The sequence below is a fragment of the Neltuma alba genome, unplaced genomic scaffold (genome assembly GCF_004799145.2).
Source record: "Neltuma alba isolate B1F8T4 unplaced genomic scaffold, ASM479914v2 tig00006310_pilon, whole genome shotgun sequence".
Taxonomy (NCBI): Eukaryota; Viridiplantae; Streptophyta; class Magnoliopsida; order Fabales; family Fabaceae; genus Neltuma; species Neltuma alba.
Genome location: NW_021634417.1, coordinates 1 through 19,556, shown reverse-complemented (window position 1 = coordinate 19,556; position 19,556 = coordinate 1). Strand labels below are relative to the sequence as shown.

General features: G+C 38.0%; 2 protein-coding genes across 2 annotated transcripts; both read left to right on the top strand.

Annotated features, from left to right (window-relative positions):
* Nucleotides 1-3,645: 3,645 nt before the first annotated feature.
* On the top strand, nt 3,646-4,775 carry LOC114750070 (uncharacterized). Its single transcript, XM_028938615.1, has one exon. The coding sequence runs from the start codon at nt 3,661-3,663 to the stop codon at nt 4,498-4,500; it is 840 nt and encodes a 279-aa protein (XP_028794448.1). The 5' UTR covers nt 3,646-3,660; the 3' UTR covers nt 4,501-4,775.
* A 4,699-nt stretch (nt 4,776-9,474) lies between these two features.
* LOC114750066 (gibberellin 20 oxidase 2-like) lies at nt 9,475-13,217 on the top strand. Its single transcript, XM_028938609.1, is given in 4 exon segments — nt 9,475-9,968; nt 10,072-10,393; nt 12,949-13,060; nt 13,063-13,217. Coding segments are annotated over 4 exon segments (1,083 nt in total).
* Nucleotides 13,218-19,556: the final 6,339 nt, after the last annotated feature.

The following is a 19,556-nucleotide window of genomic DNA, read 5'->3' as shown; positions in this document are numbered from 1 at the left end:
ATATATAGTTACAACATTACTTAGTAAAATTACAACAATAGTAAGTCAAATAACAAAAAACCAGAGGTGTTTTGATAGCAACTAGTTTCTGCAAGATTCAGTGACAAAGTGTATCTCAAATTAACTACAACATCTTCCAGCTAACATTTTCCATCATTAACTTCACGTTTCATTCTCTTCCACCGTATAACCCCATGACCACACTCCAACGCACCAAGTGATGCCATGCCAATCATGAAGTATATATACATGTAGTGTCTTGATTAGCTTGAATCTCATCCTCTCCAATATTGATTCTGTATACCATCTCCAAAACACTATTGTTGTCAACTTGAATCTGATGATTACTTCTGCCAACTAGCATTAACGATGGGTCACCACTTTTTTTGTAATAGAGATTGATGGGAATGGCCATAACCTTAATCATATTGATAAATACATAGGCAGGAGATGAATGTTTTTGAGAGGGAGAATAATAGAAGGAAGAAGAGAGAGAGAGGGAGATGAAGAGGGAGAGAAGGACAAAGACGGAGAGAGATAAGAAGGAAAGAGAAAGGATGGGGTGATGGAAAAAGAAAAAGAAGAAGGACATTTCTGTCTTTTTAGCCTGATTTCATAATTATAATTTAAAACCGGGTCCTTCTTGGTAAATTAGCTTATTCAGGTGACCTTCTTGTGATTTTGGTAATTTAAGAGTCTTTATTTGTCATTTTTCCTATCTTATTTTCAATTCTCTACCTAAATTTCCCTAGGCTTTCTCAGAAAACAATACAATTAGGCGTGCTTGGCAACGGGTGATGAAAATTTTCTAGATACCAAATAAAGCAACTCAAATTTATTGAAGTATGGGCATTGACCGGACATTATATTACAATATTTAAGGGTGAGTATTTAATTTTTGGGTTTAGTTTTCAGTGTTAATCGAATTAACCGAATAATCGAATAGAGCTAATTTTAAACACCGAACCGAAATCGATTAACCAAATTAACGAAAATCGAACTAACCAAAAATTTCGGTTTAGTTATTCAGTTAACCAAATATATAAATGTGTAAAGTGGTTTTAAATTAAAAAACATACATTTAAAGAGCTCACTTACACCCACATATATATTTATTATAATAATATTTATTAAATGAAAATATATTATATATTTATTTTGGTTTTTCGGTTTTAACCAAATTTTTTCCCAACAACAAAACTAAACACCGAAAACTAAATTGTTTAAAAATAAAAATTGAATATAACTGAAAATTGAAATAACTGAACTAAAAAACTAAAATTAATAATATTTAAGAATGGCATCAAATTGAACAACAATAAGTGCCGCAATGCGGTTAAGCATCACTAAATAGGTGTTTGAATAACATGAGAAGTGCTTTTAAAAAAGTACTTTTTCGCAAATCGAAATAAATTTTTTTATATATTTATTTTATATATTATAAAACTACTTCTAAAATTATGATTTAGTTTCTATCTAAATATTTTTAGTTACGAAGCCAAAAGGGTATTTTGTGGGTTCCCGGGGTTATAGTTGAAGCAAGAGAAGAGGCGCATCTGCCGATCGCGCTTTGTTGCCAGAGAAAAGAAGGAAGCGGGAAAGTGGGAATCCGCGGGCGCCTCGTTGTGCGGCATTGAAAAACAAAAATAGAAAGGAGCGAAGTGATATATATTTATGCTGCCAATTTTTTTTTTTTGGTCGTGGTGTTAAAGAGTTTATAAATAAATAAACAAAAGCCAATGGTGTTGACATGACGTGCGGATGACCACCAAGCAGTGACGCCATATGTTGGGATGGCATGAAATAAAAATGGATAATAGCTTGTTTGTATTAACTTACAATTAACTTTTCAAATATAATCTATGAAATGCGAGATAAGTATGTGAGTAGAGTTTGTCTCGATTTACATAAATTTACTGAAAAATCTGTTTTGAACAGAACTTTAAACAAGTTCTAAAAGACATCACGTTTTATAGTTTCAATAAATAAGAAATGAAATAAAAAAACAAATTGCTAGGTGAAGTAATAACAGTTTGATTTTTATAAAAAGCAAAAAGAGAATACAAATCTAAATATTGAGAAACATATTTGTTGAAAGGATTATTTTTTAACCGCTTGAAATTTGGAAAAAAAAGAAAAGAGAGAAAGGGATGAGACAAGGATGCGTTTTTTTTTTTTTTGGGTCAAAGACAAGGATGACGGTTCTGAATTCACCACGCCATCTCCCATGAGTTTTTTTATTTTATTTTATTTGCCTGGAAGGATGAGAGTCTGAGAGAGGGGCCCGGTGCCACGTGCCGTCCTTTTCTTTTCGAGTACTTTTTTTGTTTTTTTCGGTTGCTAAGTTATTAAAAGGAAGACAAGGGGACGGGGGGAGTGGCAGAAGAAGAAGGGAGCAAGGTGCGGAGAGAAGAAAGTGCAGGAAGCGAAGAGGATGAGTGAAAACAGAGGGGTTGAAGAATGGGCGGTGAATACCGCGGGACGATACGGTCGACCTCAAGCAAGTGAAGCTGCCGCCTCCAATCAAGCCGCTGCTGCAGCTAGGCCTAAACAGTCGCTTCCTCCCAAAAGAGGCTCTGTCATCAAGAAGATTGCTGCCGAAATTTGGACGCCTGCCTCCTCCTCCTCCACCACTTGATCTTTCTTTTTTGTCATCTTCTTTGTTAACTGCACTTCTATGTATGTGTGTGTATCCTTCTGTTTTACGTAATTGAAATGGAGATGCTTCTGTCTGGTTGATTTCTACAGTACACTCCCATCAGCCGCTTAAGCTATTCAATATCCGCGTTTCTGTTTCTGGTAGTTCCCCGATTTTACCTGCTCTTTTTATCTTTGCTTCAGTTGCAAATCGCCTGATCTATGCTACCCATAATTATAACATCAATCAACCTCCGCTCCTCTTATGTTCCTCATTCCTCAATTTACTCCCCCTACCCCTCTCACCCCGAAACCAAATTCCTTTGCTTCCTCCTTTCTTTGTTGGAACTCTATATATCTTTTTCTGAGGTTAAAAAAAAAAAATTGAGGCAAATGGCGGTAATTAAGGACGAGACCATGTTTTTTTGCTCGCACCAATGAACTCAAAAGAATGTGAAAACATGGAAGCAAGGGCGATGAGAATGGACTGCTAAAATATCCAGATAAAAATAATTATCCCAAACCCTTGATCTGCGGCGATCATCCTGTTTCCTCATCCTTATCCTATGTACGATAAACTAGCAAGCGCATCGCCCTTTACGCTTGGGCCTCGTGCATATTATTGAAAGGGCGTGACCGTCTGACCGGCCCATTGATATGGCCCAAAGTGAATACGGATCCTTCACTGGGCTGGAAGGGATCCACCTCCTCGTCTCCACTCTCCACGCGCTCGAAAGGTGTCATGATCACTATCGCCGCTGCCACTATGTGCGTAGCCGTTGGCCAACGGAACCCATCCCCGGGCAACCCAATTCAAACGTCTCGAGTCTGAACCCACATTCTTCAAAAGTGAAAACCCCATTTCACGCCCCCGCTTTCCCTTCTTTTAATTTCAAACACAACTTTTGACGCCATATAATGATACCCCATCTTCTTCTTCGTCTCCTTCCACGGCATCCCCTCCGTTTTAATTCCCTTCCCCCCCCTCCCCCCGGCGCGGGTTCTCAGCCCCTGTTCCTCACAATGGGTTGTTGTATTAGTAAATGCGGACCCGACCAGCATTCCCTTCCTCTACCCGCGTCCAATCACGTCGAAGACAAGCTTGTCACTTCAACTTCAAACAAAACCTCACCTTCTCCTCCTTCTCCCACTTCTTCTGCCTCTTCCTTCACTTGCCCTGCCTTTTCGAACTCCACCATCAGCTCCGCTTCTTCCTTGTCCAGTGCGTCTTCATCGTCCGCATTAACCTCTAAGGACAGGTCATTCTCCAATGACTTCTTGTGGTCCTGTTACAAGGATAACCCCCATATCGTTCGCATCAATTCACTCAAGGAAGCTTCTCTTTCCTTGGCTCCCACTAAATCTCAGATTAGCAAAACAAACCCATCAACAGCTGCGTCCACGTTGAAGCCGCCGCAGAAGAGTGTCGGACCCTCCGTGCCGCTGAAGAGAGTGCGGTCTAGCTCCCCGGTTAATCTGGCCAGACAGAAGAGTTTCCGGAAGGAACCAGAGAGGCCTAATTCTCCGTGCAATGTACCCAACAGAACACTGAGGTCACCCTCGCCGAGCCGTAGATTTGACGGAGGTAGCAATAATCTCTCGAAGCGAACGATGGGTCCAAAGGCTAATGGCGAAGCCCATTCTCAGTCAGTTACGTCGTTGATGCGGAGGGAGAATAGGCGAGCGGCGAGTCCAAACCAGAGTTTGCAGGGTTTGAGGCGGAGAGAGAATTGCGATTTCAAAATAGAGGAAAGAGTGGTGAAAGAGGTGGTGGAATCTAAGCATGAGATAGAGTCGGGGGCGGCCATGATGGAGGACATTCACAATCCTCTCATATCCTTGGACTGTTTCATCTTCTTGTAGATAACTCTGAGCATGTCGTGCCCCGCTGCTGCATATTTCATATATTCTTTTGATGTTCATACTTGAAATCTGAAAGCAACAATTTTTGGTTTTAGGGCTTGCTATTTTTCTTTTTAAAGCAGCAATTATTGGTTTTATGGATTAAATCGTGGAAGTTTGGAAGGTCGATGGAGTGTGGTCTTTGCAGCTATTATTATTACGATTGGATGCGTGCTTGTAGTGATGGTATACAGGGGATGTTTGTGGGGAAGAAAATAATATCAAGTGAAAGATATTTTTTAAAAGTGCTTTATAATATGATGACCGAAGCGCCTTTTTTTTTTTGGGGCCTGAAGGGCCCAATTGAGGTTAGCTGTGGTTTGGGCCTGGCCGTGGAATGCTAATCCATTGGAGCACCAGTGAGTTTGATTCGTGAGGCCCAACATAGTTAGACAATAAGTTGCGTACAACTAGAATATTGGGCCTTCTGTAACAAAAAACGAAGGCCTTCAAGCCCATGGGGTTCCATTAAACCCATTAATGTCCAATAACCAAAGCCCCAGCTGGAGATGCTTCTCGTTTCCATAGGATTTCCATCATATCAGAAACAGCAGTACAAACTAACGGGGGTTGAATCTGATTATAATAATAATAATAAATTCTTAAAACACGATGAATTAAGATTTAAATTTCTGTTAGGATACATGTAATACTTAGCAGTACTTCCAATATGCACCATGTATTTGAGCTGGAGTTGATTTTGGAAGAGTTATTTTTAAGCATACCACACAGGGTATCAAGTAATATTAGTCTCGTTTCCATCTCTATTGGCATTCTGATTCATGTTTTTACACCTTCGATATCCATTTCATCGTAAACCTCTTAATTAGATTGATTACCCGTAAAGCCGGCGTTGATACTGATTCAAATTAATCAGTTGAGGTTTGCTTCCATAAATCTATCGTCCAAACCTTTATGAATCTTTCTTCATATGCGCGGTATTAGTGTCGGGGTCATTCCAACGGGAATCAAACAAGAAGGAGAGATCGATCCGACCCATAATGTCATACTCCGTACGCACGTTTCAACCTTTGATTTACTCACAGCATACAAAGCAACAGCTGAAATGAACCTGTATGGCTTTGATTGTTCAATTGATTGTTAGTCCCGTACTGATTTCTTTCGATTAATTCTTCCAGTATACAGTGTAATTCAATGAATGGAATAGAATAGAAGGGCTAATGTAATGGAATAGAGTATAAATTTGTCTCTGAAATTATATTTTTACTCAAAAGCGTTGAACACTTTCAAAATTTTTTTGAGTATAAATTTATTTTGAAAGTTTACAATTATAGCAATGTAATGCTGCCCCCTATTATTAAAATGTTAACAGCATAAGATACTTTTTCTTCGATTTTAAATTTGAGGTAAATTTATATTCAGAAAAATTTTGAATGTCCGGTATGCTCGCGAGTGAAAATTTTTAAGATGAATTGATAACTTAACCCTAATATAATTAGCATTTGGAATCGGTTTGTGCGTAGAATCATGTATGTCGAAGACTACTGATAATTGAGGCCCCCTCATATTTCCCAGTGGGATATTCAAGGAAGTCAAGGTTGAATAATCGATAATGTCGCAAATCATGAGTGGATCTCCTAAAGTTACCCGCAGGGAAAATGACGTCACGGATCATTTTAGGAAGACAATAATGTCGAAGCACCTGGTCAAGTTTTAAACACGAAGGCCCAAAGTATCGTAATGATTAAAGAGAAATGTTGCTAGCTATGAACCAAAGATATATATATACTCCTCCGGTCCTTATTATAAGACCCAATTTGACTTTTTATTTGGTCATAATTATAAGACCCAATCCATTTTGTCTCTTATATTTATGCATTTTTTTCTAAGATAATCCTTCTAATAATGATAGTTTTAGCCAATATACTTAATTAGCAAGGATATTTTAGGAATGACAACACTTATTTATTATAAATAACTAACTTAACTTACTTCCTTAATCTCCTCAAATAAGTTAATTGGGTCTTATAATTAGGACCGGAGGAGTATATCTACTTGCTGGAAAAAATAACCATTCTTAAAATTTAGAAGCTCAATTGTGAATAATAGAAATTCGGTCATAAATTACTTGATCAATGTCAAAGCTCAATATAAATTATCTAGAACAACCAGACTTGGCATAGGAATCTGAAAATACGAATTCAGATAATGTACCATTGAGCTTCTAGTTTTCCGGAGTCATCATGTTTCCAATTGAGTATAGAGGCATTTATTAGTCGACAATCCTTTTTAATTGTGAGGAAAAAGGAATTTGATTTAATTGACATTTACAAAACTGGAGGTCGCTTCAATTCTTTATGTTGCTATCTCTCTAGAGTGGTCCAAAAACCATCATTTCACTAAATCATAATAAAGGGAATATCGTATAAAAAAATTTGAAGATAGGGAGATTGCTTTGATTGACGGTGATGAGCAATGAATTAGAATAACGTAAGGATGCGCGTGGAATCATAACTAACGCATTGAAAGGTTGGGTGCTTTATGGTTTGGCAAATGAACAAGAAATAGAGCTATGCCGATGAGGGAATTGAAGGAGGATTATTAGTAAGTGATGAGATTTGGATCGGATGTGAAATGAATCAAATGATGTTTTTGGATTCAGTGTTAGTGAGGAGATAGCACATGTGGAGGCATGTCGGCCAGTATCACTCCAGTGGTGATGCCCCCCATCCCATCAATCTCTTTACCGAATAGTTAATTAATTCATTCATGTTCCTTATTTATTTAGCAAATTACAAAGGAATTATATTGTTGGTTCATGATTTTGTTGAAGGTGTGAAAATAAATGTGTACATATGCCATACACATGGTTTAATTAAATGATTCATATTGCATAATACAGTGTACGGATTTGAAAAGGTACATGAAATCGTGTGGGGCAATAATATATGTAGCTCCGTTTGGTTTAAGTTGGGCGTGCATATATTGGCATTCTTGAATTGTCCATGAATGATTGTCTCGTAATATCATCATATAATTATGCGGAAAGCTTTTGATAGAAACATGCTAGCCATTGATCAGGTGATGCAAAGCTGTTGTGATCAACCAAACGCCTAAATTCTATCCACAGACGGCCTGCTTGTTTTCCTTCTCGGTTTCTTATTAAATATTCCCTCCATTTTTATTATAAGATTCATTAACAACGTTACATAATTAAGGAATTAAATTAAAATTCACATGATCGATATTTTAAATACTCGAAATTATCCTTAATGAAATTTATTAAGACAGAGAGTCTTATATTAAAATAACGAGAAGGGTCTTGAGACGAAGATAGCAACAAGTTGATAAATAGATAATGAGGATCCAATGTAGAAGATGACAGTGTCCCAAGATTTGGGAGTGAGGACGATATCGTGGGCTTCTAGATTCTGTTGTTTTGGTGATTTTTCACATTCTTAATTTCTTTCGTGTCCCCGTTCTTTTTTGCCAGATTTCGTGTCCTTATTCTCCATTCGATTTGAAATATCTTCTGCAGTTTTACGCACTATTGGCTCACGAGCACCAATCGCGGTGGAGAATATATTGACTATGTTATGGTTTTGTTTCTTAGTGCTTTGACAATTAATATAATTAATGTTAGGGTTATTATTAAATTACAGATTACAGATACGATTTGTAATACTCCTCCGGTCCTAATTATAAGACTCAATTGACTTATTTGAGGAGATTAAGGAAGTAAGTTAAATTGGTTATTTATAATAAATAAGTGTTGTCATTCCTAAAATATCCTTGCTAATTAAGTATATTGGCTAAAACTATCATTATTAGAAGGATTATCTTGGAAAAAAATACATAAATATAAGAGACAAAATGGATTGGGGTCTTATAATTAGGACCAAATAAAAAGTCAAATGGGGTCTTATAATAAGGACCGGAGGAGTATATTCTGGCCAAACTTTGCGTTCTCATAATGTGACTCTGGTTCTTACTTTCGATTCCCTTACCCAGACCACACTTGCTTCTGCACATGAAAGTGATGAAACTGAACATGCAAATTAAATGTTCATTACAGACATACTACCTCCGTTTTCTTAATGTAAAAACTATTTAATTAATTTAGACAAATTAAAACAGTTGAGTTAGTTATTTGTAATAAATACGAGTTTAATTTTTTTAAAATATTCTTTTAACTATGATTATCTGGAAAGTCTTTTAATATTTGTAATCAATAAGAATACTTAGAAAAAGAATTATAAGTTTAAAAGATAAAGTGGGTTGAGGTATTATGTCTAGTATTAAATCTAATAAATAACTAGATTTTATATTAAATATCGAAGATAGAATATGAAGAGCATATCTGGAGACTGCCTAATATTACGTAAAAGCACTTGATTTTAATTAAATCTCGAAATACTAGCTAGGTACCCCAGCGTCTGACCTCGTCATTGTGCCTGATGATATGAATTTGTCCTCCCTTTTTTCACTTGCGCTTCGCCTTTATTCTTACCTTATCTTTTCCCTCTGCATCTTATGCCAAAGATTGGAGAAAGAAACCCTCCTTTTTCTACAAAGTGAATGACGTGCACGTTCCCCCCCCCCCCCCCCCCCCCCCCCCGCCTCTTTTTTTACAGTAGGCTAAGCTCATGTCACATCGATCGCCAAGCTTTTTGGCGCAAAATCTCGGGACCTCTGGCCTTTGGGCCTCTGCATGAGTCGCGTCTAACAGCCGAAATATATAGTATCCATTCCTAAACACAGCGCAATTTAACCCTTCCTTTATAATATTAAAAATAGATAAAGAAATCTCTTATTTATTTGTGTTTGAAAACAAATGATTCCTTCAAAGATTTCCTTGTTTGCTTGTGGGCGATTATTTGGCATGCCCTCTATAAAGACATGCCATACCTTTTGGCGCTCTACCACACAACCAGTCCTCCCGTTTCTTGCTAGTTAAACTAGCGAGTGACATATATGGATTCGTGTGGTCTTAGTATCTTAGATCCGCCATCGCGGCTCGGGATGCAGTCCCATGTTTCAAGGAGTTTCATGTGGCCGAAGGAGTGTGTGGCGGAGGCGGAAGGAGAGCTGGAAGCGCCGCTAGTTGACCTGGATGGCTTCATCAGAGGCGACCAAGACTCCACCCGTCATGCCGCCGAGCTAGTAAGGCAGGCCTGCTCGAGGCACGGCTTCTTCCAGGTGATCAACCATGGAGTGGATTCGCGTCTCATCGATGAGGCCTATCAACAGCTGGACGCTTTCTTCAACCTCCCGCTTCAGAGGAAATTAAGCATTCCCAAGACTGCTGGGGCGATGTGGGGCTATTCTGGTGCTCACGCTCATCGTTTTTCCCGCAACCTGCCTTGGAAGGAGGCCCTCTCTTTCCCCTTCCACCGAACTGATGCCTCAGAGCCTGTGGTCTCTGACTTCTTCACTTCCAACATAGGACAAGATCTCCAACATGCTGGGTACGTAAGACCAACTCTAAACTTAGTAATCAGCCAAAAGTAGCGTGACTTTAATTTTGTATTAGAGCAGCCTTTATTTATATAAACAAATGGGGAAGAACAGGAAGGTATTTCAGGAGTACTGTGAAGGAGTGAAGGAGCTAGGGTTGAGGCTGATGGAGCTGCTGGGAATAAGCCTGGGGGTGGAGCGGCGGCATTACAGGGAGTTCTTTGAAGACGGAGAGTGTATAATGAGATGCAACTACTATCCGCCATGCCAGCAGCCGGGTCTGGTGCTTGGCACGGGACCGCATTGCGACCCAACTGCCTTAACAATACTTCATCAGGATCATGTCGGAGGCCTCGACGTTTTCGCAGATAACAAGTGGCAGAGGGTTCCTCCTCGTCCTCAAGCTTTCGTTGTCAATATTGGCGATACTTTTTCGGTAAATTCCTTCTTCCTCTTTCTTTCCCATTCTTCATACATTCAACCTCAGATTTGGAGTAGTGCCCACCGCTTCCCCTTAAATTTTTCCCACTTCTCAAATAATTTTTTTTGTTTCTTTTAATCATTAAATTTTAGAACAAAATAGTTGATATTTTATAAGTTAAAAAATGTGCAGTTTTCAATTTTTTTTATGATTTTTAAAAAATATTTTAAAATTGGCCTAATTTCGTTATAATTTAGATACAAACGCTTTTAAGAAGTTGGGAAAATTTAGGGTGTGTTTGGTGTGAGGGATTTGGAAGGGAGGGGGAAGGATTTTAATCATTTTCCCTCTCCTCCAAAATTGAAAGGATTTGAAAGGAAATGACAATATTTTACCATGTTGTGACTATTATACCTATATTTTGTCATATTGTGACCATTATGCCCATATCTTAAAAAAATAAGGGTAAAATTGTCCATGTGAAAATATTTTTCCCTCCCCTCCCCTCATGAACCAAACAAGATAATATTAAAACTTCTTCCCTCCCCTTTATTTTTATAAATTCCAATAAGGTAATATTAAAATCTTTTCACCCTCCTTCTCTCCCTTTTCCTCCATTAAAATTCCTTCCCTTCCTTTCCTTTCATTGAACCAAACAGACGCTTAGAGAATAGCAGGGTAGGGGCAACAAAAGCCCAAATCCTCCGACGTCTCCCTTTGTCTTGGTTCATCAGTCAAAGCATGGTTTTTTCTTGGTTTTTTTTCCTTCTCCATTTTTCGCGCGGTGTCTTGCGTACGACAGATTGAAAAATGAAAAGCAAAGTTTTACGGTATATTAAAACAAAAAGGATTTGAAGCTAATGTGTTAGACGTTGTACAAATATGTTATTTCGGAATTTGTGAATCTGCGTCGTACTCCTCTGATCCTAAATATAAAATCTATTTTATAATATATTTACATTACAAAATGGGTCTTATATTTAGAATCGGAAGAGTATGTAATTTCTACAGGCCCAACTATTTTTATGGAACACTAAAACATAATCACTTTAACATTTTCAGTGGAAGCTTTTGCTATTCTTTTTTTGTAGTATATTAATTAAAGAATTGCGTGTGCTTCAATCTGTCGTGCTAGATAGAAAGACCTGGGCTTATGCCATAAATTACACGGTTAAAAATATAATTGGTAGAAGTAAGCCGATCAGACGATCGTTTTAAAATTTTTAAACCCCTTTGTGCGAAACCTTTTCAGAATGTTTTGTTTTGATAGTATATCTTTTAAACATATTATCATTTCAAAATTTGTTTAAAGCCCATGTTTGAGGTTTTTAAAGTTAAATTGATATGCTACGTATATTTTTCATAATCCCGCAAAATTTTGTCAGGCCCTTTTTTTCAGGAAAAAAATGTGTCGATATTGTTTAATTTAGTCCTAATCATGAAATCTTCGTTGATATGCCATTCTTAGATCCTATTTGTTTACATTGATAATTTATGTATACCTAATACTGTTATTTTACCCTGATCACTTAATCTAATGAATGATGATATCACATTTGAATGACTCAGTTTACTCTATTACACACACACACACTCACACATGTATATTACTCCTCCGGTCCTAATTATAAAACCCAATTGACTTATTTGAGGAGATTAAGGAAGTAAGTTAAGTTGGTTATTTATAATAAATAAGTGTTGTTATTCCTAAAATATCCTTGCTAATTAAGTATATTGGTTAAAACTATCATTATTAGAAGGATTATCTTGGAAAAAAATACATAAATATAAGAGACAAAATGGATTGGTGTCTTATAATTAGGACCAAATAAAAAGTCAAATGGAGTCTTATAATAAGGACCGGAGGAGTATTTTCACAACATAAATCTGACACTTATTCAAAATGTCAAAACCGGCCAGACAAAATTAATCATGTTAATTAATGATGTAATTCAAAGTCAGATGGATTTAATAATTATATTTGAAACTAATTTAATAGTAGAATTAGTTAAGACACGAGAATCCACGGGGAATCTGACCTTTCATTTAAACACACACACACACACACACAAAAGGGAAACAGAATTAAGGAACCCACAAGAGTAAACCTCTTGCAATCATTTGTGGTCGCACCAGCTTATCCCCAACCTTTTCTACATCTCTGGCGCAGATTAATTTATTGTTTTGTGTCTAAATGTATATATATTTATAGAGAGAGAGAGAGAGTATAAGTGAAGTGGTTGTTGAATGATACTGAAATATTTTCAAACAGAAAGATGTACAGTGATTTGTAGAGTTGCTCATCAGTAGAGAAAAGCTAGGACGTGCATTATGGTGTGGGGGTCAAAATTTGAGAGTCATCAAGTATTCCAAAAGAAATGAGGAGAGGACAGTGAACAATTGATAGAATGGATTTGATGGAGAGGACATTTATAATGATTAATGGAGAAGGAAAAGGGGTTACTACATGCCATGCGTGTGTGTGAGTGTGTGTATGCGTGTGTGAAGTGAAGTGAAGTGAAGTTATTAATTATTAGCATTAGACGCATTAGAAGTTGTTGGTTGTGCAGGCACTATCAAACGGGAGATACAAGAGCTGCGTACACAGGGCTGTGGTGAAGAGGTACCGGGAGAGGAGGTCCATGGCATTTTTTGTGTGCCCCAAACCAGACAAAGTTGTGAGAGCCCCCAGGATTTGGTGCTCAGGGACGGCTCCAGGCTGTACCCTGACTTCACATGGTCCGATTACCTTCTCTTCACTCAGTCCTTCCACAGAGCCGACCACTCCACTCTCCACCACTTCATTCCCTGGCTCCTCTCCTCCAAACCCACCGCTTAGCCCTTCATTTAATTTCCTGCTTCCCCTCTTCTCTATGTTATGTCAGCTAGGAAGCATATATATATGCTTGTAATATTTGTTTTATTAGACCCGTATTAATATGAATCTTCATTCATCTTTGCGTCTGTCATGCTTGTTGATGAAACTATAATATCATCACGATGTTCATTTCAGCTTAAACGTGGAAGGCTTTGAAAATATGGCTTACCAGAATATTAAAAGGATGATACATAAGAGTAGAAAAGGATGAACAAGAAATTAAGGAACCATATTTCACAGTTCATATATAAAGCTTTCAATCCCTTTCAATCAGATTTTCACCCCATGTTGAGGGTCCCTGCGAGCGTGGATGGAATTGAGGAAAATTAGCCAAGACCAAGACAAAATATAAGTAAATATATAACAGCCCTGGCAAAAGGTTTGTCGTATGCTTGGGTGCAAGAAGGTGGGGAATGAGGACAAGGAAAAAGACGAAGAAACACAAACTGTTTCGCAAGCCACCAATTTTCATGAAAGTTAGATGGGGTGGGGTACTACCTCAAATGCACCAGAGTTGCATATATATATGAACTTCATTATGCATGCACCAGTGCTTTGTTTCACAGTTAAAATTAAAAAGAAGAGGCAGCTATAGAGGCATCGCCGATTTGATGAGGCTTTTCTGGCCTCGTCTGTGCAGCCCCTTCCGGGTGCCAATGGAGAGGACAAAGTTCTGTTTATCATGTGAACAATCAAGAATTTGGTAAGTAAAGCCTAAGGTATATGCAGCTCCCTTCCGTACACTGGAGATCCAAACAAAGGATCAGAAGTAGGGAAAACTTACACGAGAGGATAGGAAACTTGGATGGAAATGAAGGGCCGGGGTGGAGTCCTTATACAGGCCAAATTAACAGGGGGGCCATATTGAGCGATTGGAAAAGGTTGATGTTCTCTGTCTCTTGTTTGAGTGCCAAACAAATCTATTGGATCATGTGGTGGCCTTTAATTAGGTGAAAAGTATTGCTTTCATTCACCCATGCGAGTCCAGAGATCTGGACAAATTCCAATATTGGGCCCCTTCCACCAACATTTGCCAGTCTCTGCCTTAACTATTTTTCTTCCCCTTCTCATCAGGTTTTGGTTTCCCAGAAGATGAAAAATTGTCATATGGTATCCGAGAAAATGGCTGGGCCAAAATATCCAAAACGTACCCCATATTTCAATCAGCGCAGAGAACGCAGGCAGGATTTTAATTAGCCTGTCTTAGCTGCTATTTATTCACTAATCATACTGCATGACACCGTGTAAAGATGCTCTTCCCTGTTTTGCCGATTCACCTGGAGAACGAATAACTTCATTTTTATTGACCGTGCATTAATTATTCGGTCATCAATTTTCTCTGCCTTTTCCAGGCAAGGTCTTGTCATTTACTTATGCAAATTATTTTTTGCTGCCCCAGTTCTTCATATGCTCTCTCTTTTTCTTTTTTAAAATCTAAACTAAGTAGAAAATCTCTGTTTTCTATTCTCTTTTCTGTTTTCCTGCATGTGTAGTTCATTTTCACTGCCCTGATTGTCTCCGTTCTGATTTGATATATTTCTCTTTCACTTAAATTGTATGCCCTCTCTTGTCTCAGAGTTGAATTGTTTTCACTCCGGAAAAATACTCTCTTGGACCTGATTGAGGATGTTATATAATAAGATCCAAATTCAGTGATGGTCGAGCTATGAAAAGGTAATCAGGCCCAAACGATCCTTTGAGCTTATTAGTTTTTGCGGTCACCCTCTCCTTTTCAGAAAACTAACAGCGTTTTAAATTTTTCTATAAAAGCTTGATAAGCATTGCTCTTGATTGATGCAGAGACACAATTAATGCCATGCAGAGACAGTTATTTCCATGAATGGGATATATCATATCCCCCAAGGGAGAGTATATATTCTTTGTGGGGCTAATATTCTCATACACGAGACAATAAAGTAATATTTCTTCTAGTCTTTTATTACATTATTACAGGCTACTTTTGTTTTTTTTTCCTTCTTGGGTATTTTATTATAGGTTACTTTCAATTATGTTGCATTGATTAAGGAATGTAACAAAAAGTAATATATGTTTTAAATTTTTTTCCAAAAATTACTTGTATTATTTTTCAAGTTTTCCTTTTAATTAAAGTAAAAAAAAAATTGTCATGACCTTTCTTAAGGAGACAAAATCAGTTAAAAAAAAAAATCCAATGCAAGGACATTTGCCCCAAAATTAAAAAAAAAAAAAGGTTTAGCTCACTAGACAATTGGAAGTATGACTTGTAGTATAACCCTCTGACAAGGACAGGAGGCAATAGTAAAATACTCCCACTGAACAAAACGAGAAGGAGTATGAATAAAGGAGTGACTTTAAGAGATAGAAACGTTTATTACGTACTGTATTGCATTCTTTTCAATTTAAATCTTCGGTCATTGTGGTCTTAAGTTTAATGAGGTTTAAAATGCCACTAATAACTAGGTACACATTCTCATGTTCCCTCCTGCTTTTGGTTCCTAACTTGATTTCTGAAGAAATCCTTGGATCTGTGCCTAGGAATTTGAGCTTCAAAATACTAAAAACAGACTTCAAGGAACATTGGGATCAATGGGACATTGTTATTTTTCACGAGATGGGTGGGCCATCGATTTTAATAACCCGGAACACATGCACTCTCCATTAAATGGATATATTCCTATTTTAAGTTTTATATTTCTCATAATTTAAATAATACACCCCCACCACGAACTATCACTGTCATTAATCAGCAATGCCTTCTCTGCCACCTCTGCTATGCTTCTTTACGTTGTTTTGTTTTTACTGCAGTAACCCTAGGATGAACTTTTCTAAATTTTAGAAAGTTTTATATTAGAACCGCAAGAAAGTTTATACTATGTAGCAGTACTTTATAACCCAGATCCGGGCGAAAAATATAAATGAAAATAACAAGAACTAATTGACATTATTTACGGAAAAATTAAACACCGCATCTCCAACCTTCATTAAACTTGCTACTCTCGCTCTCTCTCCCCCTCTGAATTATCTCCTTCCTTTTTCCCTGTTAACCAACTATAATCTGGAAGCACAGTTCGTTCTGGCCCTGGATTATTTATAAGAATTTGATTCCAATCAAACTTGTGAAATGCACAATCTGGTCTTTCAGTATTTTAGCATTGTTTCTAGATGGATATCTAGTACATGACACTCCGTTGAGTTTACCTTGGCGTGATGAAAATATATCCTTAATCAAATTACAACTACTGGCACTTCATCAGGCGTGAGAAAAGTATATAAGCAACAGATTTAAGAGCAGAAAGTGGTGCAGATATGTGAGATTCTATTCGCATGTCTGTTAGGTCCAAAGCTGCTGGAATACGGGCGTTTCCTATTGTCAGGTATTTTTTTCCCTTAGGTGTCAAGCACTAATGTCAGAAGTGAGGTTGGCTATTATTTGGGCTTATGGCATTGCGTGTTCCTTTCCTTTGTTGGAAGGCTGGTGTGTCTCTGTGTGACTATATAATGAGTATATCCTTCCTTTGGCCATGCCGAAGCCAACGAACGTAGAGCTGCAACGTTAAGAGATGTCACGGACGAGATTTGAAGTATGATTAGTATTTAATGGGAGCCCAAAATGGGAACCCAGCCATTGGATCAGGCCCCTTTAAAGCGGAAACAACCCCTATGCAGTTTTGAAAATGGGGCAGCAAATTGAAGATATGTGATGTGAAATTCCATAAACATCATAGGGTAGGGAGAGCAGGGAAGTAAGTATGTGCGACAGAAACCCTAGTACGAAACCACAAGGTCGCTGTGTCACTCACGTGTGATTGGCAGAATATGAGAGGAGGGGACAAAGGGCATGTAATTAAGGAAGAAAGAGGAAGAGGTTAATTGACATGGGTGGGGTTTGAACTTGAAGGATGAATATATGGAAAAACGTGAAATGCCAAACTCCAAGAAACGAAGAATAGTCAAGGAGGATGGAAGAAGGTGATGGGTCAAGTCAGTGTCGCCCAATTCATTTCATACCCAATGGAATTAATCAGATATAAACAGATAGAAGAACAGGTACGTAGTGTTGGCACTGTCTAATAAATGCAAATACCCTTCCGAATTAAACATATAATAATAGTATGAGCTCAGAGGGATGGTGGAGTGGAGTGGGGCTCTTTCTCAGAGGGACAAATCCCCAATTAATGCTATCAATATTACTTTTCCTGATCTGCCTCCGTAAGGCGTGCCTTTGTGGAGATATCGCCAACCTTCTTCATCCCTTCTCTTTCTTATTTTCCTTCTCCCTCAAACTTTTCTTCCTGGCTTTTCTACAAAATTCAAACCCTCCTGCCTTTTCTCTTCCCCGTCAGTCCCGGTTATTTAAATTTGATTGAAACACGAGTATTTGAATTGAAAAAGAAAACAGAAAAAGAGGAAAAGGAAGGGGGGTATGAATTCGTGGTTGTGAATTGTGATCAGAGTTGATGAATAGGAGAGGGATACAGAGACAGCACTGTCAAACTCAATTAAAAGCAAAGCTATGATTGCACCAAGTACGTCATCATTGTCATGCAATTTGGCAATGTTTTGTTTCTTTTTCTCTTTTCCTTCAATTTTCATTTTGTTGTTTTGACTGCGTCTGAGAATTTGAAGGGGCAAGCAAAACTGCGCAATTGGGGTTGGGATCTCCAACACAAATCTCACGGTTGATATCGAAGCACTTGGTTTGCAATGGCCAATATGCTACATACAGTCACAGTGCCATCTATATGTACCAGTAAGCTGATGAGTGTTTTACAATATGAGGCCTCAGCTCCCTCCTTCCGATCTGTCCCGAGGGGGCTTGGTTTGTGTTCTCTTCTGTGCATCGGATTCTGGGTCCATTAAATGCCCATTTTGACAATTCCTGTGCAAACGGCCTTACTTTGTGTGGCAGAAGCGGAAGGGGTTGAGTGTATCTCATATCATATCATCACTTAAATTCTCACCCACCGCTCTCTCGCACTGTCCTTTTTGTCTTTTCCCACTGTCTTCTTCCTTCTCCCTCGCCTTTACTCACTACTCTCTCGGACGTTCAAACTCAAGTCTGCTCATGCACTCATTATTTTATGCAAACTCACCCGCAAACTTTATGCTCCATCATCGTCTAAAGTATAATCACCTTCCTGTGCCACACCCCTAATATCTTGAGCTATGCAGGCTCTGAGATTGCGCAATCAGATGTCCTTTGAATGCTTGAGTCAAACTTGTGAGGCAACCCTATACTAAGCTCCCTGCTAGACTTCTTAATGCCCCTAATAGCTAGGGACACTACCCCACCTGATCATCACTAACCACCTCCATCTTGACAATATAATTTCAATCATGACCTTCTTATAAAAAAAAATCATCACAGCAGTAATTTTTGCTTAGTACTGGGGTGCTGACTAAATGCTTTCATGTAATAAACTGCGGGATATAGTACGCGCCTACTCCTTTAATGTTTATTTATTAGATGATTTTTAAAGCCCAAAAAAACAAAAAAAAATCTCGTAGAAGACATTCTAAACTTTTTTTTCAACCCTTTTGCTTGGAACATGCAAGCTGCTTCTAACTTCCTTCACTAGACATAGACACAGACAGGTCCCCATAATCCGCTACGCTCCTGTCCTCGTAAAGGTGTTAAGAACATGGTTGCTTCAAGAGTTGGCAGTGGATCGGAGAAGTGAAGGTGATGGCTGTGGAGAGAGACCTATTCATTTTCAACGTCAATTTAAACAATCAAGATCAGATCAAGTTGTCATGTTAATTTTGTATGTTGACCATTTTAACTGGAATTAGGTCTCGACATGATATTACTGCTTTTCCTTTTTAATGTTATTAGTACAATACTGTTAGTGCGGGCCGAGTTAAAATTTTGACCCTCTATATGTAACGTTCTTGTTAGAAAAAATCAAAACAATGATATAATTTCATGCCGACCAACTATTTAAGCTTCGCAGAACTATATTATATGAAGTACATTAATCTTCGCAGAGCCACATCGTATAGAGTACAATGAATGCAGGGATTTCGTAATGTAGTTATTCATTGACATTGACTTTGTAGGATGTTCTCAGGAGCAATTCAAGGAACTAAGAAAAAGGAAAAGTTTATGTATCTAATACTAGCTATACTAGTTTTTTATTTTATGGTCGCACACATTCCCAATCTTTCCTCATAGGTATTATTAGGAAGGGCCAAAGTTAGCTTGGGATGAACAGTTATTGCTTGGTATCTGTAACAAAGGACCGATAATTTTATATACAATGCTAAATCTAACTGAGTGATGAGAAGCGGCGTGGCCCATTGCATTTAGCTGAATGGCAT

Excerpts from the sequence above, each read along its gene's own strand:
- LOC114750070 (XM_028938615.1), top strand. The coding sequence starts at position 3,661 with ATGGGTTGTTGTATTAGTAAATGCGGACCCGACCAGCATTCCCTTCCT.